Source organism: Musca autumnalis, unplaced genomic scaffold (genome assembly GCF_047663935.1).
Source record: "Musca autumnalis isolate F117 unplaced genomic scaffold, ASM4766393v1 scaffold_5, whole genome shotgun sequence".
Lineage (NCBI taxonomy): Eukaryota > Metazoa > Arthropoda > Insecta > Diptera > Muscidae > Musca > Musca autumnalis.
The window spans coordinates 22,309,657-22,334,561 of record NW_027412088.1 but is presented as its reverse complement, the minus strand read 5'-3'; the positions used below and the strand labels follow the sequence as shown (position 1 = coordinate 22,334,561).

General features: G+C 34.5%; 3 protein-coding genes across 3 annotated transcripts; 2 read left to right on the top strand and 1 right to left on the bottom strand.

Annotated features, from left to right (window-relative positions):
• The first annotated feature begins 8,884 nt into the window (after window positions 1-8,884).
• Window positions 8,885-9,619, top strand: LOC141387433 (RNA-binding protein 48). Its single transcript, XM_073957094.1, has 2 exons — window positions 8,885-9,026; window positions 9,084-9,619. Exons 1-2 carry the CDS (start codon window positions 8,931-8,933, stop codon window positions 9,489-9,491), a joined length of 504 nt encoding a protein of 167 aa, XP_073813195.1. The 5' UTR covers window positions 8,885-8,930; the 3' UTR covers window positions 9,492-9,619.
• On the bottom strand, window positions 9,565-11,632 carry rho-7 (rhomboid family intramembrane serine protease rho-7). Its single transcript, XM_073957092.1, has 6 exons — window positions 11,473-11,632; window positions 11,192-11,411; window positions 10,837-11,128; window positions 10,114-10,334; window positions 9,841-10,040; window positions 9,565-9,776 (listed from the first exon to the last, which is right to left on the bottom strand). Exons 1-6 carry the CDS (start codon window positions 11,514-11,516, stop codon window positions 9,692-9,694), a joined length of 1,062 nt encoding a protein of 353 aa, XP_073813193.1. The 5' UTR covers window positions 11,517-11,632; the 3' UTR covers window positions 9,565-9,691.
• Window positions 11,633-16,751: 5,119 nt separating this feature from the next.
• Window positions 16,752-19,568, top strand: RnrS (ribonucleoside-diphosphate reductase subunit M2). Its single transcript, XM_073991648.1, has 3 exons — window positions 16,752-17,022; window positions 17,109-17,360; window positions 18,085-19,568. Exons 1-3 carry the CDS (start codon window positions 16,966-16,968, stop codon window positions 18,964-18,966), a joined length of 1,191 nt encoding a protein of 396 aa, XP_073847749.1. The 5' UTR covers window positions 16,752-16,965; the 3' UTR covers window positions 18,967-19,568.
• Window positions 19,569-24,905: the final 5,337 nt, after the last annotated feature.

Here is a 24,905-nt window from a genome sequence, read left to right as displayed (position 1 = left end):
ATTGCGCCTTATGCCTTATTTACATTTACGAAATCCACTCGATTTCAACTGTCAATTCCTTTGCGTATACGTCAAATTAAAACTCATCTGAAATCCATTGGATTTCATTTGACGTTTAAGTAATGAAATTGACAGTTGAAATCGAGTGGATTTCGTAAATGTAAACCTAGCATTAGATTTTCAACGCATATTGACTGATGTCCAAAGTGTAATTTGTAGCATCAGCATTCCTAGCAAGAATGTTTTTTTATTTGGTATCGACTTTGATTGATATACATACGTTTAGATCAGCGTTTACTATCTCGGTTTATCTGAAGGATGATTTCATAAATCGATGTAATTTATCATAACGTATTCGAGAGAAGTCTAAACGCGCCATTAAAATGAAAATACCTGATTGTTTTTCCTTTATTTAACAAAGACTCCTAAAAGTATACTATAGATTTTATCAATTGTTTATTTCTTTTATAAAAGAGTTACCATACCATTTGTGTAAAGGTTTTCTGGGATGAGGGAAATTTATTGTATTGCCATTCTAGCTATATGAGTGAGCGATTTTTTGTATAAAAGTGGAAAATATGTGTATTTTTAATTCAAATCTCTGTGTTTTTATCGATGTCACAAACAACACAAGCAACCACTAATTGTTTAAATGAATGTAAAATAACATAAATGTTTAATTATCAAAAACAAACAACAAACTGCAATGTATAGGTTTCCGCCCAATTTTTTCTTACACCCCATCGTGTATGTTTTGTACTTTTCCCCTCTTTGGTACTCCCAACTCCTTAATGGTAAGTAAACAATTAATTTTTTTTTTAATTTTATTCTCCCACTACTACTTCCAGCCAAACCTCTACTTTATTTTCATATTACCAAATATTTCAACTAAATTCGAAAAAAATCACTTGTGATTATCAATGTACCATAAATACATGGTCTAAAAGTTATTTGATTACTTGTTTAGTCCATTTTTCCTTTTTCTTCACACTTATTTTCAAATAATTCCTTTTAAAATTTATGTTGTAATATACATCAGCAAACATTGCTTCCTTTTTCTAAAACCAAAAAAGAAAACAAAAAACATTTTCATAAAACAAAATCACACAAATCTCATCATAAATTATACCAAAAAAAAAATCACAAAAAAGTATAACTAAAACATTTTTCACTAAAAACCACATTTTTACGTACCAAAAATGTCATTAAATCAAAATGGAGAAAACCCAACATAACAAAAAAAAACTAAATCTTTGCTTTATACAAAACGACATTTTTATGTGTGAACAGCAGCCATAAGAGAAGAAGCAGAAGAACACAAACACTAGTCTCGTGTGAACTTTTCGCACACACACGCAATTGAAACTCTGCTAAAGAGTTTCGTGCAAAACAAAGTTATGCCTATAATTTATACAAAACCAAATTGAATGATATGATTGTCCACACAACAACATAAAAAATAAAATCATATTTTATTATAACACATACAAAAAAAAAAAAACAAAGCCGAAAAAAAAACTTAAATGTATAAAACAACAAATTTAAAAAAAATTCACTTACTTGTGAATAGCATAATTTTTCATGAATTAAAACAAAAAAAAAAAACAAAACCAACAATTGGAGGAGAAGATTGATAAATTATTTAAGTTTATTGAAATTACAGTTTCTTAATTATCCAAAAAAATGAATAAATAAAGACTAAAATCGAAAAAACATATTTATTTATAGTTTTTGATGTGTTAGGGTTTGGCAAAAAGGATACTTGTGGGAGAATAGCTTTGTTCCTTTACTTTTTTAATGGTAAAAGGGAAAACTGTCAAAATTGCTCTCTCATGGCCAGTTTTACCAGAAAAGTAAAGGAACGAAAAAATGGTGAATCTGGTTACAATGTCAAAAAGAAACTTAAAAATTTTATTTTCACCTTTTATTTCACTATTTTTAATTTTGTTTTGTCGGCGTTCGCTTTTTTCTTTTGTTTTTGTTAATTTTTTTGCTTTATTGCCAAATAATTTTCAATCAAATGTCGAACAATCAGTTCTACCATTTTTACCCGAAGAAATTGTCTGGTAGCCTGTGGTAACTAAGCGTTTACACCAGACAGTTTGTCTTCAAATACAACTCTGATTTACTAATGCGTACTTTACACGATATGTTTTTTACATATGAGTTGTCACTTTGCATATACATTTTGTATGGGAGAAGTGACAACTCATATGTAAAAAACATATCGTGTAAAGTACCCATAACCCATACATATATTTGTCGTTTGTCTCCCAGCTGTTCATCATTTTCTCAAAGACTGTCGGGTTAACAAATTTTTGACATTTTTGTGAAAAAAGTGAGATGATAATTCAAATGTGCTGAAAACAAAAGAATATGTACAAAAACAAAATAAGTGAACGGAAACCCAAAAGAAATCGATGATTTTCATTCATAATTTTACAACTGTTTTTGCAGTTGTCGGGACGCCTACGTCACACAGGCAAGTTTTGGGATTTTGACAATCAATACATGAAGTCAACTGTCCTGTCATTTGTAAACGCAGGGTAAATGAGAGCGCCATCTTTGTTTTCTCTCTCTTAAAAGCTCTGTTCTAGAACTAAAAAGTTTTTACAATTTTTATCACTTTTACACATTTTGCGTTCCCGTACACAAAATTTATATGAAAATCGTTTACGACTTTTACCACTTTATAAAGTACGGGAACAGGCCAAAAGATTGATTCCAAATTTACCAATTTTTTGGGGTTAAAGGCCTCAGCACATACGGTCCGTTGTGAGTCGCGTCACGCGTCAAAACAAAAACCTCATGAAAAATGTGTAAGTGATGCCAAGTTTGTTTTTGAAGTTTTCATGTGGTTGTTGTAACGCAACGCTCAGCGGACCGTATGTGCCGAGGCCTTAAGGAACGATCTGCAGGTTAAAAATGGTAACCTCAGGCAAGTAAAGAAACACAACAAATACAAAATATGCTCTGAGGTCTTTAATAGGCCGTTTACATATAACCGGGTTAACCCAGTGGGTCTGGGTTTCAAATGTCATTTCCATTGTGTATACTTCAAATAAATCTTCATAAAGAAGGTTAACCCTGCAAAAAACTATAATCTAAACGCCGTATAAGGTAGAAATTCAATGGATTTTGTTGCTTGCTTTGTTATCTTGACGTAAAAGCGAGAAATTAAATATTACTGTTTTCAATAACACAGCCCTCAACAAAGCAAGATTTCAGGCGTCGAAGTTAATAGTGCGGTTACACTACAGTTTTTTGCCGGGTTAACCCACTTTATGAGGATTTATTGCTTAATCTGGTCAAATCTGACCAGATTTGCCATACAAAAATTAAATCCTCTCACGACTGGGTTTATCCGGCATAAATCCACCAAATATACAGTGTTGTATTCGGTATTTGTGCAAAAAAATCCAACTCTACTCAAAAAGTACCAAAAGTTGCAACTGTTTTTGCAACAGAGTTTGTCGTGTTTTACACGTTTACGATTGGTCGCATGAGATTTTATGGAGTTAACAAATCTAAAGTTATTTGAAAATCATAAAATTATTTATTTTTTTACATTAGACACTTTTTTAACAAAAAGTACGCTTGATACCTTGATACAAAAATGTATCCCTGTGTGTAAAATATACCAATATGAGCAAAGTGGGGACGATATCTCATGCGAGAAATTGTAAAAGTGTTAAACACGACTTTATTAGTTATTTTGTATGTATACGTAAACCAACATCAGCTGACAGTTTATATCCTCGAAAAGCTAAGTGTAACCAGCAAAGATTAACCCACTGGATCTATTAAACCCAGTGGGTTAACCTTCAATAGTGTAACCGGGGTATAAGATTTTTTTAACTTTGGAATTCTTATTCGGCTTGATATTTGTGACTTCATTCTGACCGTTCATTTCACACAACACAATAATTTTTAACAACAATAATTGGCGTTGACTTGATTGTTTCCATTTTAAATGTGCAAAATACTTCTTTGTAAACATATGATCGCTGGCGCAAAAATGCCACACTTCGATGTGTGATACCAACAAAATCGGCATCATGAAGAAATAATTTTGACATTTCGAAAGCAAGCAACGAGCTGATTGAGTTACGGCCTTAAAGGCAGAAGTGAAGGCCTGTGTACATAAGCTGCCTTGCCAGCTTACCTTGCTTACTTCTGATAAAAGAATAAAAAAGAAAAGGGCAACCCAGTTCGAAATTTCCTCGGCCTTCTTTATTCTTTTATTTTTATTATGTCAAAAATGAAGCAGGAAAGCAAGGCAATCAGGCAGAGCAGCTTATGTACCCAGGCCTTAAGAGTGGTATAAGAGAAAAGTGTAAAAATTGCTCTCTCATGAACATATTTACCAGAAAAGTAAAGGAACGGAAATTGGTAGATCTGGCAGCAATGTCAAAAAGAAACATAAAAAATCAATTTTCGTCTTTTATTTCACAGTGTTAAATTTAGTTTTGTCAGCGTTCGACTTTTTCTTCTGTTTTTCTTCCATTTTCTTCTTCATTGTGAAATAATCGTCAAACAAAAGTCAAGAAATCAATTCTGCCATTTTTACCTGCAGAAATTTGTCTGGTAGCCTGTGGTAGAAGAGAAAGCCATTTTCGTTCTCTCTCCTCTCTCGCTCTCTTAAAAATTGCTTCCACTTTTGCCACTTTTCGTGGTTAAGGAACGCTTTGCAGTTTAAAAATGGTAACAAATGGTAACGTGTCATAACATACGAGATTGATGCTAGTGTAATATAGCCTTAAACGAAAAGAACACAAATGATTCCCCACATCATTTTTGGACGCTAGTTGTCAAAATTCATTATTGTGAATAAAAACACATACAAAATGTAAACAAACTATTTACAATAATAAATTATTGTGACCTAATTTAAAGTTTGGTATGATGTGATGTAACTGCTTCTTATTCCACCATGATTTTGATATACGATATTTCTTTTAGGGGTCACCTACGTGTTCAACATGTAGATGAAAAAATTTAAAACATACACAAGGAAAACACATGGTGTAATATTGCCTTTATTTTCATGGGTTGCCAGCTTCTCTAAAAATATAAAGGTAGAAACAGAATGAGCTCCTTGCTAGAGCTGGTAAATAATCGATATTCCCAACAATAGATATTTCCCATGGCAGAACTACCAGGTAGTGGTATCACACCAGCTGATCGAATATGAAAAGCAAAGACATAAATACAACAAGATAAGACATTTCTTTTGCTATCATTCTTCAGTGAATGGCTTTTGAATTTAACATAATGTTATGTTACGATATGGTGATATAAATTTTTTTCTTTTATACATTTTTACGTATTTAACCGAATTTACCGATCCAATTGACATGGAATTATTCTTGAATAGATCCTTGAATTCATAAATTTCGTTTCTGATACCATTACATGAAATGTGCCTCCTTGGTTGCGATTTTGAATTAACTGCAACCTGTTAAGGGTAATGTTTCTATACAAAGTTTCGTAAACATTTTTTTGTTGCATGCATTTTGTCAGGTTTTTATTACTTTATGTCTTTGTGAAAAGTCAAATCCCTTTATAAAAAATTATTTTTGTTGTAATTTTCCCAACAACATAAAGAAAGTTTTGACATAACATATTCTAAATTTTACGATGGCACTGCCATGATATTTCCCATTTTTCATTTCATAATAGCTATCGATATTATCGTTAATTTGGAAATAAAAATGGCGGTAATGGCAGAAAAATAAAGGAGAAAAAACAATTACTTTTATTTAGTAAAAAATACAATATACTTTTATGAGAAAGTATGTGTGACTACTAGAGCTGGCAAAAAATCGATGGCACTGTCGATAATATCGATTATTATTTAAAAATTCAATATCGATTGATAGTTTTGCCTATCGATATTATCGGAATAAAAACCCCTAACCTGAAATAAATAGACATTTCGCTGCTTTTCGGTTATGCGCGTGTAAGAAAGTAAGTCCGTAGTCACACGTACACATTTTTTGGTAAAATAAAATGTATTTTTTACCTTTTTTATAAAATAAAAGCAGTTGTTTATTCCCCTTTACATTTCTGTGAACTACTTTTGCATAATTTCAAGAAAATCATTGACAATTCCGACATTTTCATCTCCAAATTAATGGAGATGACAACTTAACGATAATATCGATAGTAATCGATATTTTAAAACATTATATCGAAAATATCTAATGTTGGGAATATCGATGGTTTGCCAGCTCTAGTGACTACTATTGTCGATGGTCAGACTAGCACGATTTCAACATGGCGACGTCAAGTTTATAGGCGAGGGGTATGAAGTAGTGAAACCCATGTACATGGTTTTCTGTGTTTGTTGTGTTGCCTCTTCTTGTTGTTCGTTGCAAGATTTTTTCTTCCATTTTTATTTTCTCAAGCAAACGTTAAGAACAAAGCAAGCATAAAAAGATTTAATAAAAACATTAAATTAATGAAATAGTGAAAATTTAACTATGTATTAATATTAATTTAATTATAAATGTTAATTATTTTGTGCTGTTTTTAGTTTATTTATGTTTGTTTTGTTTTTATTGGTATGAGAAACACAACAAACGCGAATGGTAAAATAAAGAGGAAACGAAAAAATCTGAAATTTCACGTTAACGTGTGTGGACACTAACGAAACTTGAAAAGAAATTTTAACGAAATTGGTTTCAAGAAACCTTGCTAGTCTGACCATCGACATTGATATCGAATTTTTAAAAAATAATCGATAGTGCCATAGCTTTGTTGTCAGCTTTAAGCGGGGTACACACGATCAGGTGTGACTGTCAGTTTTGTTCAAATAATCGGTTGCTTGCGGGTGTGGCCGTTCACTTTTGTTAGTCATCAGGCAACCGCAAAATATTTTGTGGTTGCTGGACGGTTGGACAGTTATCGATAATTCCGAAAAATCGACAGTCAAAACTGATCGTGTGTACTCCGCTTTACTCCTTGCTTGGCTCAGACAACGAAGCAGACCGATTTTTTCGGCTCCTCGCTTACGTCTATGCAAGACAATCGGCGGCGGCGCGCCGACTTGTTTACCGACTCGCGGCTAAATTTCAGCTTAGTCTGTGTTTAGACACACAAGTTTCTCGGGAAAGTAAATTGAGTTTTTGGGAGAGAACGGAGAGGAAAGAGCTCCTCAAAACTCTTTCCTACCCCCTATTGCCTAAAAACTGAATTTACTTTCCCGTGTGTCTAAACACGGACTTAGTTAACATGTAGTTTAAACATTGTCCCGGTACACACTAGAATGAATTTCATTAAAAAATTTCATGAAATTAGAGGTTTTTAGATCAAATTCCCCACTACAGAAAGTTCATAAAATTACTAAGAAAGGAAAATTTCATGAAATTTTTACAATGAAATCAGTCTAGTGTGGACCGGGACTATGTATATCGCGAAATTTCATGGCTTTTTGCTGAAAATTATCGGCACGAGCCGTTTCTACCGATTTGACGACTGGCGATTTTTAGCCGACAAACTCGGCGGCGTGCTGCCGACTGGATTTCTCCTCTGGCTTGGCTTGCTTTCGAAATATCAGTTTAAAAGGGAATGCCAGAGCCTCATCGCAATTCCGCCGACGTTCCCCATATAATTTGACATTTGGAAAGCAGGACAAGCAAGCAACGAGCGGATTCTGTTTCTACCTTAACAGGTTGCATTCATATCAGCGAAAAATACACATCTCTTGTAGCCATTCACGGAAAATTTATTTTCGAAGAACGAAGAACGGGTGTCGTCTGACTTTATTATTTTAACACACGTTAACATTTAAGGAGCTATTTATAGCAGCAAGTATGGCAACGACATGGTGTTATAAACCAAGTGTGAGTGACAATCAATTGGTTTCAAATTGTCAGAATTTATTAGGATCTGCCCAGAATATTCCGAATTTAAATATAGACTTTTTCTAAGGCAAACAGACCAAGTCTGTACTATTCTCGTGGGCTTCAAACTTTACTTAGTTTAAAGGAGGGACCAAGCAAATATTTAATCCAAAAAATATAGACTTCTACCAAGGGTAACACTAGAGGTACTTGCTTAAATTTGTACTTGTGCGTGAGATCAATTTAACTAGAATATAATAACCAAATAGTGAAATATATTACAATTTCATTGAGTCAGCAATTTGCATATCACAATAATCAAGCTGATCGAGCATGAACTGTCAAAACAATTTGTTGAAAATTGAACTCTTCGCAAAAAACTTTCATCAAAGCAGAACTTTACATCTACCTTGGTTATGGCTATAACACACCATATGCTTTTTCACATGTATGATATCAGCTGGTCTGTATATTATATACCCAAAGTGACAACATACATGTGAAAAAGCATATGGTGTGATATAGCCATTACTGTGACATGTTAATAGGCCTGTTCGATAACTTTGCAAGTTCTTGCAACTACTTGCAAGTTCTTCTCAGTTCTCTTTTACTGAACAAGTTTATTATCGAACAGCATTTTGTAAAAAATTGTACAAAGTTTTGAGTTATCGTACAGACCTAATTTGTCGGCATATCTTTCCTTTACCGACCCACCGCAGAAAATTATGAGAAAATCACCACAGATAGTGCTTTTCATGCCGATTCCAACGATGTATTTCTTTTGTTGGGGAAATGTATACTTACCGAGATATAGGCCTCCGAAGTTCCGTAAATTCCCTTGTTTACTTGGGGAAAATTTATGATTTCAAAAAAAGTTTGTTCAAGTCTTAAATCCCAAATTTACAAATTTACTACTTAAGAAAACTTACGATTTAAAGGAATTTTTTCGGCGAAGGGTCGGTAAAGGAAATTTGTTCCAATTTGTCTTCATTCATTTGTAGTTTTTGTTTATTTCCCTTGTAATCAAAACATATTTTGGTACAATTTATTACACCTTGTTATAGACCGAATGCCCAGATTACCATGAGTACTAGCGACGACATTGTCCATCACAAACAATATAGGTACTGCACAACGAGACTAAAATATAGACAAGGAAGGGAACTTAAAGCTGTTAAGGTACCTTTATTTGAATTATTAATGATAATGATTTTAAATTCCGCCAACATATTCCAGGTTTATACTGTTGCCAATGAATCGTCGCATTTACTTTGTTTTGGAGTTCCTAAAATTAATCTTTACAATGAATTAAAACAGAGTTTTCGTAAGTTTGGCGAACTGTGTCATGTCCATAATGTCACCAGCGAACTTGTGGAAAAAGGAGCAGAATTAGAGGCATTTACCGAAGTATTTTGGATCAAATTTAAGAAAATATTTGATGCTCGAAAAGCAAAAAAATATTTAGATGCCAAAGAGTTTTATGGTGGCATCTTACACATATCTTATGCACCAGAATATGAAACCCTGGAAGAGTTGAGAAATAAGCTTAATCATAGAATATCTGAACTGAAATACCGTTTGAAATTTAACGAACAACAGTATAAAATAATGAAGAGTGAAGACAGCAATGAAAATCAAAATTAATGTTGAACATCATTTAGAATTAAATTTGGGAATAAAATTTCTTTACAAAATATGATAGAATAGGCATTATTAATTAACATGTTATAAAATAGTATTTTTATTTCCATAAAAATATTTTCTAATACATTTATGTACAGTTGTTTGTTTTATTTATTTGCACTAATCTGATGTGTTATTTATTAACGCTTGTCCCAAATTACCTATTTCGTTTTACGCCAGTCATGATACATTGTCAACAAGGGAACACGTTTTTGCCAAAGTTCTGCCCCATAAAATGTCCAAAATCTAAAAATATTAAAAATTGTGTTATGTGCAGGAAATTTTTTCTCTAATCCACAAAACAACTTACAATCCAAATATTGCACCACCTAAATGAGCTGCATGATCAAAGAATTTCCAACCCATTATGCAACCAGCTAGATCAATACCCATAATAACTTTAATGGCAGTTCCCGCAGAAAATGTTAACATCGGCAAAAACAATATACTCAATTGGGTATCGGGATATTGAGCACATACATAGGCCAGTACTGCCATTATAGCCCCAGACTAAAATCAAAACAAATAATCAAAATTATAGAATATTTCCAAAAAAAAATGGAAAAGTAAATTAACATATTACCGCTCCTATGGAGAGGCCAGCTTGTACAGTAAGGGCTTTATATAGAACACTGGCTAAGCTCGCTATTACACCTGCACTTAAGTACACAGCCAAAAATTGTTCCTTTCCCAGAGATAACACAGCCAAATTTGAAAAACTGTGCAGCACATACATATTGGCGAACAAGTGGAAAGCCGAATAATGACTAAACGTTGATAGGAACATGGGCCAGCAAACCGCTTCTGCAAATAAGAATACACGAAAACTTGTAAAAAAGTTTAAATGTTTGAATTATTGAAAAAAAGCCGAGTACAGCACGGAGATACATAAGCAGCATGGAATTCTGCCTTCATCCCGCGTAAAAGAAAAACGGACTCCCTCCCACAACCACATTTGAATTAGGTCATACTTGCTCTTCACTCTATTTCTTCCATTGCCAGAATGTCATAATGCTTATGTGTTGTGTCTTAAGGGGGCCACAGAAGTCTTGTGGACTGTTTCAGTACGACGATTCATTTGTTCGTTCGAACTAATGCCAAATTGTAGAAAATGTTTGTAGAAACTGTTTGTTTGACTTGAAACAAAAATGAATCAAATAATTAAAAAAAGAAGTTTGGTAGTAGTTCGAACAAACGAACAAATAAATCTTCGTACTGAAACAGGCTAGGCTATTATTAATAATCTTAGTACCAAAATAAGTTCATTATTAACTATCGATGTATTTCGTCAGGGAAATACACTTACTTGCCGCTGGATTTGAGCAAAAGTATTTCATCATTGTTGCTCTCATCGATGGTACACGCCACAAACCAAATACCAATACATTTAAAGCACAAATTGGAGCAAAAACCTTTTCTCCCGGTGACAAACGTTCCCACAAGCGTTTGATATCACGCTTTATGCTGTCCCATGGATCATCGTCGCTGGGTTTTCTTCGTATCCATCCCAGCTTTGCCTGTCTGGCCTTTTCCAACATCATGTTACGTGTGTTTTCGTATTCCATTATTGTGGCCCCAGCAAAAGCCCCAATACTAAACTGGAATAAATACGTGTCAAAACTAACAATCTCTCTCTGGACAAACATCCATATAGAACTTACCGCTCCAGTAAATATTAAGGCTTTGAAAACATTTTCCGATGGGACATTACCTCCTCCAACTTCTCCCAGTGGTTGAATAACAGGTCCAGTTGCAGTTTTCGATTGTACTGAGGTGCGTATTTGACGAAACACGGGTGTTGTCCGTGCCTCTGTTGAACGTCCAACATGATGCAATAGCAAGCGATTGTTTGAATTCCGTCCGTATTGAATGGCAGTGTCTCTAGTGAAGGATTATCTATGAAAGTCCATTGCTTGGAGATGATGTTAAAATGTTTTCTTACCTTAGCTGTGTTTGCCAGACACATCTTCCTAGCCGTAAAATCATGTTCAAATTTTCCTAAATTTCCCTTCCCACAACGTTTCCACAATTTTTCTTTTAACCCACACGATTGACGTTTTGGCAGTTACGAATGAATAAACAAAAGAAACTCATGTGTTTAGAATGAAGGTGGAAAACAGAATAGGAATACGTAAGTCGGTTATCGACTTATGTTGACAAGTCAAAAAAATCGAAGTCGACTTTTGGTTATGAGGCAAATCGAGTACACAACTTTCTTGATTGACTTACCCTGCGTTTACACATGACAGGACAGTTGAGTACATGTATTGATTGTCAAAAACCCAAAACTTGCCTGTGTGACGTAGGCGTCCAGACAACTGCAAAAACAATTGTAAAATTATGAATGAAACTCGTCGATTTCTTTTTGTTTTCCGTTCACATGTTTTGTTATTTTGCATCCCTGTCCTGTTGTCTTTTTTGTTATTTGAAATAGTTTTGTTTTCATTTGTTTAAAAATGTCCATGTTTACTGTCTACGAAAATTACCAGACAATGCCGAGGCAACTAGCCATATGTTTGTATGTATTAGTAAATCAGAGTTGTATTTGCAGACAGTCTGTCTTGTGTAAACGCCAATTTAAAGACTAAAGACCAAGTTCGACCTAATAAAAAGATTTCAGAATCACATTCGATCCAAATCACAGCTTTTGATGTAGTCTTTTGGATTGAATTTAAAGGCACTCTACGGATTGTTTTAAGTCAGTTTAAAGATGCAATAACAATGCAAGCCACAGCTAAATACCCAGAATAAATAAAATGCATTTATTATTTGTTTAATATGCTGTTTATATTAGAGCTTTTTGCAGGGTTAACCTTCTTTATGAGGATTTGTTTGAAATATAAGCAATGGAATTGACATTTTAAACCCAGTCGGTTTGTTAAATCCGGTTATATATAAACGGGGTATAAAACAAGAATACGAAGAGCTTTATTATATAAACACAAATTAAAAAAGTTTACACTAACAGCCTGTTTCTGTATGTCGAAACGAAAATGTATGCGAATGAAACACGCCCAAACTTTTGTGTGTTTTTTAAACTGGTTATTTGTTTTGAAACAAAAGCAAAGGTAAAAATATTTCGAAAACTTAAGTTTGGGCGTGTTTCATTCGCACACATTTTCGTTTCGACATACAGAAACTGATTATAAATTCAATCACATTTGAGCTAACTTCCTCCCATTTACTGTCTGTTTCTGTATGTCGAAAGAAGAATGTGTGCGAAAGAAACACGTCCAAACTCTTGTTTGTTTTTTGTTTTGAAGCATAAGCAAAGGTAAAATTACTTCGAAAACTAAAGTTCGGGCGTGTTTCATTCGCACACATTCTTCTTTCGACATACAGAAACTGGATGTTAATCAAAGCGCAACTGATTTTTCTTCATCATCCTAATGCCCTGGGTACATAAACTGCCTCGCATGCTTGCCTTGCTTTCCTGCTTCATTTCTGACATAACAAAAAGAGAAGAATAAAGAAAGCCGAGCAAATTTCGAACTGCAAATTACGGCAAAAAGTTTCACAACTGTAATCTGTATTTTATAACAAATTATTCGAAATAAATTCACTCTTGTTTCTCTTTTGTAGATATGATGTCGGCAACGGTGGTTAGGTATCAACCAACTGTTTTGTAGGAATCTCTAATGGGTACTTTACACGATATGTTTATTTCATATGAGTTGTCACTTTGCATATACATTTTGTATGGGAGAAGTGACAACGCATACATATGTAAAAAACATATCGTGTAAAGTACCCATAAAGCAACTGCTTATAAAATGTATAGAACGGAGTGAATTTTTCATAACTCCGTGTGGACTGCATCGAAGGATGTATTGAAATCATAACTCCACATGCACAACTTCCAAAATTTGTTGCTGGGTAGGAAAAGATGTACTCCAAGGCAAATGTACTTTACACTTGTACTGATTAAACTGCAATCACAGATGCAAACTTTTTGCTGGGCCCAGCAAAACAAATTGGAAGTTATGCAATTGGAGTTATGATTTCACAGCATCTTTCGATGTAGTCCGACAGAGTTATGAAAAATGCACTCCGTTCGATATATTTTATAAGCAGTTGCTTTAGAGATCTCTACATTTTTTTCTTACTAGGCGTTTACACAAGACAGACTGTCTGCAAATACAACTCTGATTTACTAACACATACATACATTTGTCGTTTGTCTCCCAGCTGTCCATGATATTTTCAAAGACAGTAGGCTTAAAAAATTTTTGACGTTTTTGTAAAAAAGAAATGAAACGATAATTGAAATGTGTTGAAAATAAAAGAATATGAACAAAAACAAAATATCTGAACGGAAAACAAAAGGAAATCTATGGTTTTCATTCATAATTTTACAACTGTTTTTGCAAGTGTTGGATTTTTGACAATCAATACATGCACTCAACTGTCCTGTCATGTATAAACGCAGGGTTACCCTACATATTCTTTTATTTCCAACACATTTAAATTATCATCTCACTTCTTTTTCACAAAAATTTCAAAAATTTGGTAACCCGACTGCATGATACAATAATTCATAGGTAGGCCAGGTATGAGAATCGCCAAAATAATACAACCCTGTCGCTATGGCGTAAAACGTCAAAATTGTTTTGATGAATGATAACGGGTGAGTAAACAAAGAAGAAGAAGAACGAAATGTTGAAATGAAAACAAAACAGAGTTGAATTTTTGATCAATAATAAATATCAACTCTGCATGTCAACACGGTTTTGACAGATTAAGCCATAACAAAAAAAAAAATTGTAATCAGCTGTTAGCTGTGGCCTACCTAAGAATTATTGTACCATGCCCGACTGTCTGTGAAAAAATGATGGACAGCAGGAAAACAGTCGACAAATGTATGGATGTGTTAGTAAATCAGAGTTGTATTTGAAGACAAACTGTCTGGTGTAAACGCCTAGTTAGGACAAAAAAGACTGTTTCAATTTTGTTATAAAATAAAAGCTTCGTTCCCGTACTTTTTAATAGCAAAACTCGTAAAAGAGAGAACTGCAAAAAAATTGTTCTCACACAAAAGTTTTTTGAAATAGTTCGAGAACGGAAAAATTGAACAAATGTCAAAGTCGGCGTATCAGCCAATCAGAGTCCGGCAACCATGTTACTATTTTTTTACTCGCCCATATTTGTCGTGTAAAAAGTTTTTAAAGAGAGCGTCGTTCAGCGCCATTTTTGTTTAAAGAAAAGTGAACATTTTACAACTTTTTTGTGTACGGGAACGCTTTTTCGAGTAAAATGTGTAAAAGTCGTAAAAATTGTAAAAACTTTTTAGTTCTGGAACACAGCTTTAAATTTGTCGAGTAAAAAGTTTTTAAAGAGAGCGTAATTCAGCGCCATTTTGGTTTAAAGAGAAGTGAACATTATACAACTTTTTTGTGAACGGGAACGGTTTTTCGTGTAAAATGTGTAAAAATTGTAAAAACTTTTTAGTTCTGGAACAAAGCTAATGAAATACAAGCTAAACACGATCATTTTTGCGGTAATTCACGAGACGGAAGTGCTTAATGGCCCCGCCACATACGTTCAGTTGTGCGTCGAGTCACGCGTTAAAAACATCAACCACATGCAAAAGTGTAAGTGATGCCAAGTTTGTTCTTGTAGTTTTCCTGTGGTTGTTGTAACGCGACGCTCAACGGACCGTATGTGCCGCGGCCTTAATGTAGTAGAGTTGGAGTCCATGTCGAAAGCTGTGGGAAGGCAACATAAAAAACCTTTTGGATGAAGAAGCAAATTCAGGTGGGCTTGTATAAAATACAGAGTAGGAGGATGTAGATTCAGTTGTGATTAAATTTAATGACGAATTGTTATAATTTGTTCTAATGTTATAAAGTTCTTAATATTCTTGTTTTAAACAAATAAAAAATTAATTTTATTTATTCAGGTATATTTCGCAATAGCTTGACTTTTTCTGCATCTTTAGATTGATTAAAACACAATCCTAAAGCGCTCGGCACATACAATGCGTTGAGTGTCGCGCTGCAACAACCACATGAAAAATGTGTGAATGATGCCAAGTTTTTTTGAAAAACAACAACATGACTGACGCATTAAAGTTAAACACCACTACACATTTTTCATGTGGTTGTTGTAGCGCGACGCTCAACGCACCGTATGTGCCGAGCGCTTAAGAGTGCCTTTAAATGCAATCCAAAACACTACATCAAAAGCAGTGATTTGGATCGAAAACAGAGTGCATCCTAGTTGTGTGCTGTGGAAGCAAAATAGAGTGCATCCTAGCTGCGCGTTCTCTTGTAAAATTCGTAACTGAATTCATAGGAAAAGATGTACTCTAACAGCACTTGTACTGATTAAACTGTATCCACGGATGAAAACTTTTTGCTGGGTCCGTACCATGGTGTAATAAAAGGTGTAACGCCAAGAACAGCTGATCTTCATACCAGTTGTCAAAATGCGTTATTATGAATAAAATCACATACAAAATGTAAACAAGCAATTCACAGTAATGCATTATTGTGAGTAAATTTGATGTTTGACATGATTTGATGTAATGCTTGGTTTACATTTACGAAATCCACTCGATTTCAACTGTCTATTCCTTTATGTATACGTCAAATGAAATCTCATCTGAAATCCATTGGATTTCATTTCACGTTAAAGAAATGGAATTGACAGCTGAAATCGAGTGGATTTCGTAAATGTAAACCAAGCATAACACCTTCATATTCTCTTAATCCACACGCTGAAACTTTCATACAAAACTTTCCCATTACTTTGGCGTTTATAGATCGGGTTCCATACTAAAGTAATGTTATGAAATTACTGTATTGGAGAACTCGACCTAAGAACTTTATAATGGGAAACGATGTTTTCCAAAAAACCAAACAAAACTTTTGTTAAAGAAATAAATAATGGGAAAGTTTCAGCGTGTGGCTTTACTCTTATGTTACACGCTGAAACTTTCATACGAAACTTTCCCATTTTTTGCGTTCTTAGGTCGAGTTCCCCATTACAGTAATTTCATAAAATTACTTTCGTATGGTACTGGATCTATGAAAGCCAAACTAATGGGAAAGTTTCGTATGAAAGTTTTAGAGTGTAACATAAGATTTAGAGATTCCACCGTGGTCCGAACGCTATGAAATTTACATACAACACTTTTTAAAACAAAGATATATTGATTATACTGTGTGAATACCCCTACGTATATACAAGTACTTGATAACTACACCGGCTTATGATCTTGTCATATCATTGCATGTGAACCGTCATATAGTGTCATCCTAGAGTATTTGGTAGCCGACATATACCTAGAAATTTTGATCCCGCCAAAAACAACAAAAAGGTGCATTCACTTTTCCGCCACTTAATACTACTGATCGGGCGTCTTTCGTCATTCTGACTTTGTAGCTTGAACTGTAAGCATTTTTGTAACATAAACTATAATTCAACTTGTAATATGTCTTTGGCTGCTGGTAAAGAAAATATTGAAAACATGGATAAATTTGGCTTGAAGGTAAGTACTTGCGTGTGCAAAGTAATTTCATTAAGTAAATACATCGTGTATATGTATTAATATATTTTCTTTTTACCCATTTCTAGAGTCCCCGTAAAATTCTTGCGGAAAATGTTAATAATGTACGTAAAATGTCGATTGGTAATGATGAACCTAATCCCAAAGAAGCAGCAACTACAAACAACACCGCCAACAGTTCCAATAATGTGGCCACAACTTTGGCTAACAGACCTGCTGTTCCCTTTGATCCATCGATTGAACCGTTGTTAAAAGAAAATCCCAAACGTTTTGTCATATTCCCCATCCAGTATTTGGACATTTGGCAGATGTATAAAAAGGTAATTATTTGATAGCTTGTTACGTCGTGATTTTCTTTGCAATACGTAGAAGTGCATATGATATGCCAGCGCCATATGTTTTATTGTATGACGTAGTTTCCATAGAAGTGTAGAAAAAAGCGCGGGAATTTCTACAATGTTGTTGTGATGTGAGGGGATTTGGTGGTATACATAAACATTGCAGTCATATCTCAAGTTTCCCTCCAATAATATTGTTGGCGCCTTTTTTTTCTGCTTCTACCAACCAGTTTTTGGTGATAGGCTTTTAAATTGTTTGTTTTTATTGTTGTATGACTAAACAATATAGAATTCCTCTATTGTTGATAAAAGATTATTACGTTTTCTGGAAAGTTTCCGGAATTTATAAACTATTTTGTTTAACAAATGCAGATCGAATAAAAAACATTGTTTTATATTTCATTTAATTATGAAGAAAGAAGCCTTAAAATACAAACAATTGCTTTGTAGAATCTACAAATTTTGCTACTATAACAATTTAGAAAAAAAAAAAAAAAAATAGGTTGTTGCTGGTTTTGGACAGGGCTATACTAACAATTTCCTTTTTCTTCATTTCTGTCCACAACTACATATCTTTAATGTGAAATGTTGCAAGTGGATAACATAGAACAGGTGTAAAACTAAGCCACATTGAAAGTACTATAAATTGAATTCAATCATATTAAATATTCACTATACTAATTCCTTAATATTTCTATATCTGCAGGCGGAAGCTTCATTTTGGACTGTCGAAGAAGTTGATCTTTCCAAAGACATGACAGATTGGGAAAAATTAACAGACAATGAACGCTACTTCATTTCGCACGTATTGGCTTTCTTTGCTGCCTCCGATGGTATTGTTAACGAAAATTTGGTTGAACGTTTCTCACAGGAGGTCCAGGTGACAGAAGCGCGTTGTTTCTATGGCTTCCAAATTGCCATGGAAAATGTCCATTCCGAAATGTACAGCATTCTCATCGATACCTACATCAAGGAACGTGATGAACGCGATTATCTTTTCAATGCTATTGAAACAATGCCAGCTGTCAAAAAGAAGGCTGACTGGGCTTTGTCCTGGATATCATCAGAATCTGCCAATTTCGGTGAACGTGTTATTGCTTTTGCGGCGGTCGAGGGCATTTTCTTCAGTGGCAGTTTTGCTTCTATCTTTTGGCTCAAAAAACGTGGTCTTATGCCTGGCCTCACATTCTCCAATGAATTGATTTCTCGTGACGAAGGTTTACATTGTGATTTTGCTGTGTTGATGTTCAAGTACTTGGTGCAAAAACCCAGTAAGGAACGCATCATTGAAATCATTAGAGAAGCCGTTACCATTGAACAAGAATTCCTAACAGAAGCCTTGCCCTGCAACTTGATTGGCATGAATTGTGAATTAATGTCACAATACATTGAATTTGTTGCCGATCGTCTGTTGGTTGAATTGGATGTTGGCAAAATCTACAATACCAAAAATCCTTTCCCATTCATGGAAATGATTTCATTGGATGGTAAGACAAATTTCTTTGAAAGGAAAGTTGGTGAATATCAAAAGTGGGGTGTGACAGCCAATCGTCTGGACAATGTATTTACACTGGATGCCGATTTTTAAGCCACCACCGTTTATTGACACAACACCCCCAATCTCACGTCGCGTCTAATCTATTTGTAGTATATTAAGCTTTATTTTTTGTCATATATCTGTATTCGTTTATTCTAAAGTTTATTAGTTTGTAAGAAAACATCATCTTATACATAATTCATTATTATTAGCTATCCCTCACGACTAACATTTTGATGGGATTGCTTTTCCATTTATCCATTATTTTATAATATTGATCATTTACATTTAAATAGGAGAAACTTCAACATATCGATACTTTAGGAAAAACATTGAAAAACTAAGGCAAACTTTCCAGATGAAAAGAAAAAACTGTTTCCATATCACTTGCAATGTATCTGTATATTTTTTGTTGCAAACTACTTGACAAAAGGCATATCCGTTTTACATATCTTCTTTTTGAAAACTAAGATTAACATCAACAACCCATGGAAACACTGAAACTTGTAAATATATACCTACATTTTTATTACAATTATACATAACATAAATACACCTAAAAGATTTTTATCAAAATTTTTTTTAATTTAAGAAACAAACAGAACAAGTACCTAAATTAAATATATAAAAAAACTAGCAAAAAAACATAAAAATTGTCTGTTATTACATTTTCTTCAGCCCTTGTCTTGATCACTTTGAAGTTGATGTGTACAGTGTACAAACAAAAATATCAACAAGGAGACCGCGTTGCACCTAATTTGAAGCTATAAAGGTATACACACAGATTTATAAAGAATATTTTTTGTTGGTTGAATTGTGCATCTGTTGGACTTCCCCCTAATACACCGTTTTCAATATTCCCGCCTTTTGTGTTTGTACGACCCGTTCTTACCTGTGTGTGCGTGAATGTATAAGTAAAACGAAGGTGTTTGCAACACATCAGGTGGTCTAAGAAAAAACATAATGGAGGTGCCTTTTTATTGCAGCTGTACAATTGTAGTTCCAGGAACGCTTTAACAACTTGTAGTTATGTTTTGAAAATTAAGGTCAATAGATATTCGGGTATGTTCTAAGACACACTTCACCTCTCACTTCACGTCTCAAGCATTTTGTTCACTCCATTTACGCTTATTTTTCGAATATTTTATGGACGGACTATTGTGTACTATTTTTTTTAAATAATCTAGTGAATCTTAGTCCCAAGAAATTCGCAAAAAAATAGGAGTAAATGGGTCGAGCAAAATGTTTGATGCTTGAAGTGAGAAGTGAAGTGTGTCTCAGAACATACCCGATTGACATTTTTTCTGGATAGGTTGTTGGTTTATGCCATTACAAACAACTCTTGTCGGCACTTACATATGTCTTAAAATACTGTCTAAAGCTAAATGCGCTTTTATAGATTTGCAATAATTTTTTTACTTTTATGAATAAATTTACTTATTCGCAGTTTTCACGATAACCACAAAAATTAATGATGGATGAATATTGCAAAGAGTCGTTTTAATTTCTTTTAATTAAATGTGTGACTGACATCCTATTCCATATCGCAGTGATACAGAATTAATGCAAAATATTGTAATCCAAAACGTCACCGGTGCGCATTTGAGACGCAGAATGCACTTGAAATAAGCATGAGGTAGAAAACTGATGCATTAAGTAGATTTTGCAATGGTGTGCATTTTAAAACACTTTTACAATGCACGAACAATAACTGGAATGCAGTTTTATGACGTCTCGGAAGTCAGCCACTATTGTATCGTCACCATAAATGCCCGAATGCGTAACCCACATGAAAACCGTTATTCGTTTTTTTGAAGGAATATAATATATGCTCTGACAAGCTTCTACGTTCAAAAATAACGATCCTATTCAAGAAATGTCTTTTCGTAAAATGGGTTGACATTACAGATGCTGTTGTAACGACGGATCCCAAAACCAAGCGTTTTCGCGGTTTTAGTTTCATTACTTATTCCCATTGGTACATGATTGATAATAATCCAAATACTCGCCCTCATAAGATTGATATTCTATAAAACAGTTTTTGGAACAAGTGTCGTTTCGGGGCACCTCTCGGATCGGTCCGAAATTTTTACCATAGGTACCCCTTGGGACCCTGATTCCAACGATATATAATTTTCCGGCGGGAAGCCCATACTTCCCGAGATATGGGTCTTGACATTTCGGAAATTTCGTACTATCACACCTTTAGGTTGTTTAGGGGCACCTCTCGGACCGGGCTGAAATTTTTACAGTAGATAGCCCCTGGCATCCTGAATACAACGATATATAATTTTCCGGGGGGAAGTCCATACTTCCCGAGATATGGGTCTTGACATTTCGGAAATTTTGTACTATCACACCTTTAGGTTGTTTAGGGGCACCTCGCGGATCGGGGTGAAATTTTTACAGTAGATAGCCCTTGGCATCCTGAATACAACGATATACAATTTTCCGGGGGAAGTCCATACTTCCCGAGATTTAAGACTTTCTCCTTCGGCCGGGGATTTAAGACTTTCTCCTATGGACAGGGTCAAAAGTGGGCTACGCGATCAAAACTCTCTTTTATATTGAAAGTGTTCTTAAGTAGCCGGCCTTCGGCCGGGAATTTAAGACTTTTTCTATGGACCGGGTCAAAAGTGGGATACGCGATCAAAGCTCTCTTTTAAATTGAAAGTGTTCTTAAGTAGCCGGCCTTCGGCCGGAGATTTAAGATTTTCTCCTATGGGCAGTGTCAAAAGTGGGCTACGCGATCGAAACGTGTGCATAAAAGTACTCTCCTTTAAAACGATTCCCATATTGCCCACTTTTGAATTGTAAAATGTCAAGACCCATATCTCGGGAAGTATGGACTATATCGTTGTATACAGGATGCCAAGGGCTGTCTACTGTAAAAATTTCAGCCCGATCCGAGAGGTGCCCCTAAACGACATTTAAGTCCAGTTTTTCATTTTATAACGTTTTATGCTTCTCCTGTAAAGTTTGGTTTTGTGGGTTACGTCTTCTGGCATTTATGGTGACGATATTTGCCAATCCACTTGTAACTGAGTAATATATTTTATCAGTTTGAAGAATTACCGCAAATGATAACATTTCTAGTTTTCAGTACAATATTAAAACGTATATAGATTGTAAATAGTATGCCTCAGAAGAAGGTCGGCAGACGAGGTAAGCGAGGGCCTATTTTTAAAGGACCCTGCACGTAAGAATTTAGGGGTCGATTAAGGATAACAACCCAACTCCAGTTGCGTTGCCCACAGCAAATTTAGTAGTAGAATTTTCTATTTCCGCATTAAAATTTATACTTTTTATACCCTCAGCCTTTAGGCTAAAGAGGGTATATGAAGAAAAGACAAAATTTTTTAGTTTTCCATAAGAAAAAAAATTAAAAATTTTTTTTAAGCTACATGAAAGATTTTTGGTACATAGATTGGGAAAAAAATCCCATTCTTAAATCTGTTCGAGATACTAATTTTGGTTGTTGCGCGCAAAAGTTATGGCGGTTTCAATTCTAATAAAAAGAAAAAAATCTTTAAAAGACTCTAATCATTATATTAAGAAACTCTCTTAATTAGGGGCTCCCTACGTAATATATGATTATTGAGGCCCCATAACATTAGTGAAAAAGTTTTAAGTTTTCGCGGAAATTGAGAAAGAGTTAAAAAAATTGGCAATTTGCAACTTGTTTTAATAAAATTCAACCTGTTTATGTATCTGAAAAATATATAAAAAATATGTACGTAATCTATACATCGCGAAGATTTAAATGAAACCAAAACTATACAAATCCGTTTAGTGGTTTTCATATTATAGCAAAAACAAAAAAATATATTGAGGAAATTTATAAAATTTTTGTAAGAGAAAATATTTATTAAAATTTATTTTGTGAGTTAGTTGAAGAAAATGTAGGAAAAATAGGTTAGAGTTATTTTTCTATTTTAGTTAATTTTCACGCAAAGAATCACATTTTTTTATTCTAATCACTTCTCGAATACACGCTAACATCTAGGGGAAGATATGGGTATCGTTGAAATAAATGTTGGGTTCCTTTAAATGGGGTATACTCTTGAAATAAAACTGTATCGGGTAATGTTCATTTTGAAATGCGTGTAAATCGCGAAATCCTCAAAATCGCTTGATGCGCATGCGGTTTACCAACATAGCGAATTCTTCTCTTTTAATTTGTACACATTTGCCAGGATTTACTTTGGCCGCTAAGATGTAGCATCGTCTGCAGTTTAGTGTGCATCAATCTGTATAACGCTTATATTTTGCACAAAGTGCATACACTTTTTATGCGCATCCGATTTCACTATCAACCGTGAAAAAATACATCGATCTAAACATATTTCAATAAAATCCATGAAGAACCGTGGATGTAGCATCACACAGTATTTTTTGGATAAATCGGATACAGCTCCCATGCCACTAAATTTTTCAAACCGCTGTTTTCGCAGAAACGCGAGTGATGATTCACTTTCTTCACTGAAATGGAAACGATCCACATAAAACGCGAATTAGTCAGCGATATTTTGAAAAACATTTTTCGCAAATTTTTCAACTTTTGCAGTAGCCATTTCTGCCGTTCTAGTAGATGGATTTTTACGATCTGTGATTCATATGATCCGGATCGTCGAAAAACTAAAATATCGCGGGGTACCAGCACACTCAAAACGATATTGTAAATACTGTACCCAAAAAATAGGTTTTTTAGAAAAAATATCGCACTAAATTTTGGCCTTTGGCAGTAGATTACTCTGCTGCTGTGTGGGCTACATACTCAATATACATATCAGATTATGCGAAATCGCGAGTTCTTTAATCATATAATTGGTTTTTCGAAATATCCGAATGCGCGTCCCAGTTACATAAAAAATACAAAAAACACCTGAAATCCGGCTTCAAAATGTCAGCATCCATAAAAGGTGGATGCAGTGGAAATTTTGGAAAGTGATACATTAGAAGTGTAATCTTCATTTTGTATTCTCCTACTTTTACCTTGGACAGATGTCCGTCATTTGAATGGTTTAATCAGAAATCGAATAGCAATGTAAAAAACCTGTTTAGCTTCAACGTGTTTTTACCTATGTTTTTTCCTTTACGCGGTCGTAACTACCACGTAAATTAAATTTTTTTGCTAAATTTTTGAGCTTTGTACAAAAACATCTAAATTAATCCAGCAATAGTCATAGTTACTGGTAAACTACAATAGTTCGCGTATTATAATAGCGCAAACCTTGGCTTCATGGAAACTAAAAAATTTTGACTTTTCCTCATATACACTTTGATACGATGAAAATGAAATAATGGTTTTAGACCCCAAGTATGTTTGGATGAAATGTGTTTCAGACAATTTGGAGTCGATCTAGCCATGTCCGTCCGTCTGTCTGTCTGTCCTGCTGGCTGAAGCGCACGATAACTCGAACGGATCTACCGATTCGGTTCAAATTTTGGCTTTCGTAATATTTTGCCCAAACTTAGTTTAAGTTCGAAGATGAGCTACATCGGTCCACTCCTCCCTCCAAAAAAGTTCGAAAATGTCCGGAAAGTTTGTGCGCACGATAACTCTTAAAGGGAGTGACCGATTTGGTCCATACTTTGTATAGCGTAAACTTTCTACCAGAGTAATATGAGGTTCCAATATGGTCTCAATAGGTCCACTCTTTCGAGTACCTGCCACACAAAATTTCGGAAAAGTTCAGTTTAGGACCTGCTCTCGAATCGCTTTGATTTTTGTTATAGCCACTTGTATTCTCTGCCCCCCATACGACGTTATAAGTTTCATCAGGGGCAAATCCATACTTCATAAGAAAATAGCCTGAAAGCTACAAAAAACCCCTATGACAACGTGTGTAGTGGTTGGAGCGCATGGTAACTCTCTGCCGATTCGGTCCAAAATGTGGCCCTCGGAAAAATTTTGCGCACGATAACTCTTGATGGGAGTGACCCATTTTGTCTATACTTTACACATCCTAATATATCTACCAGATATA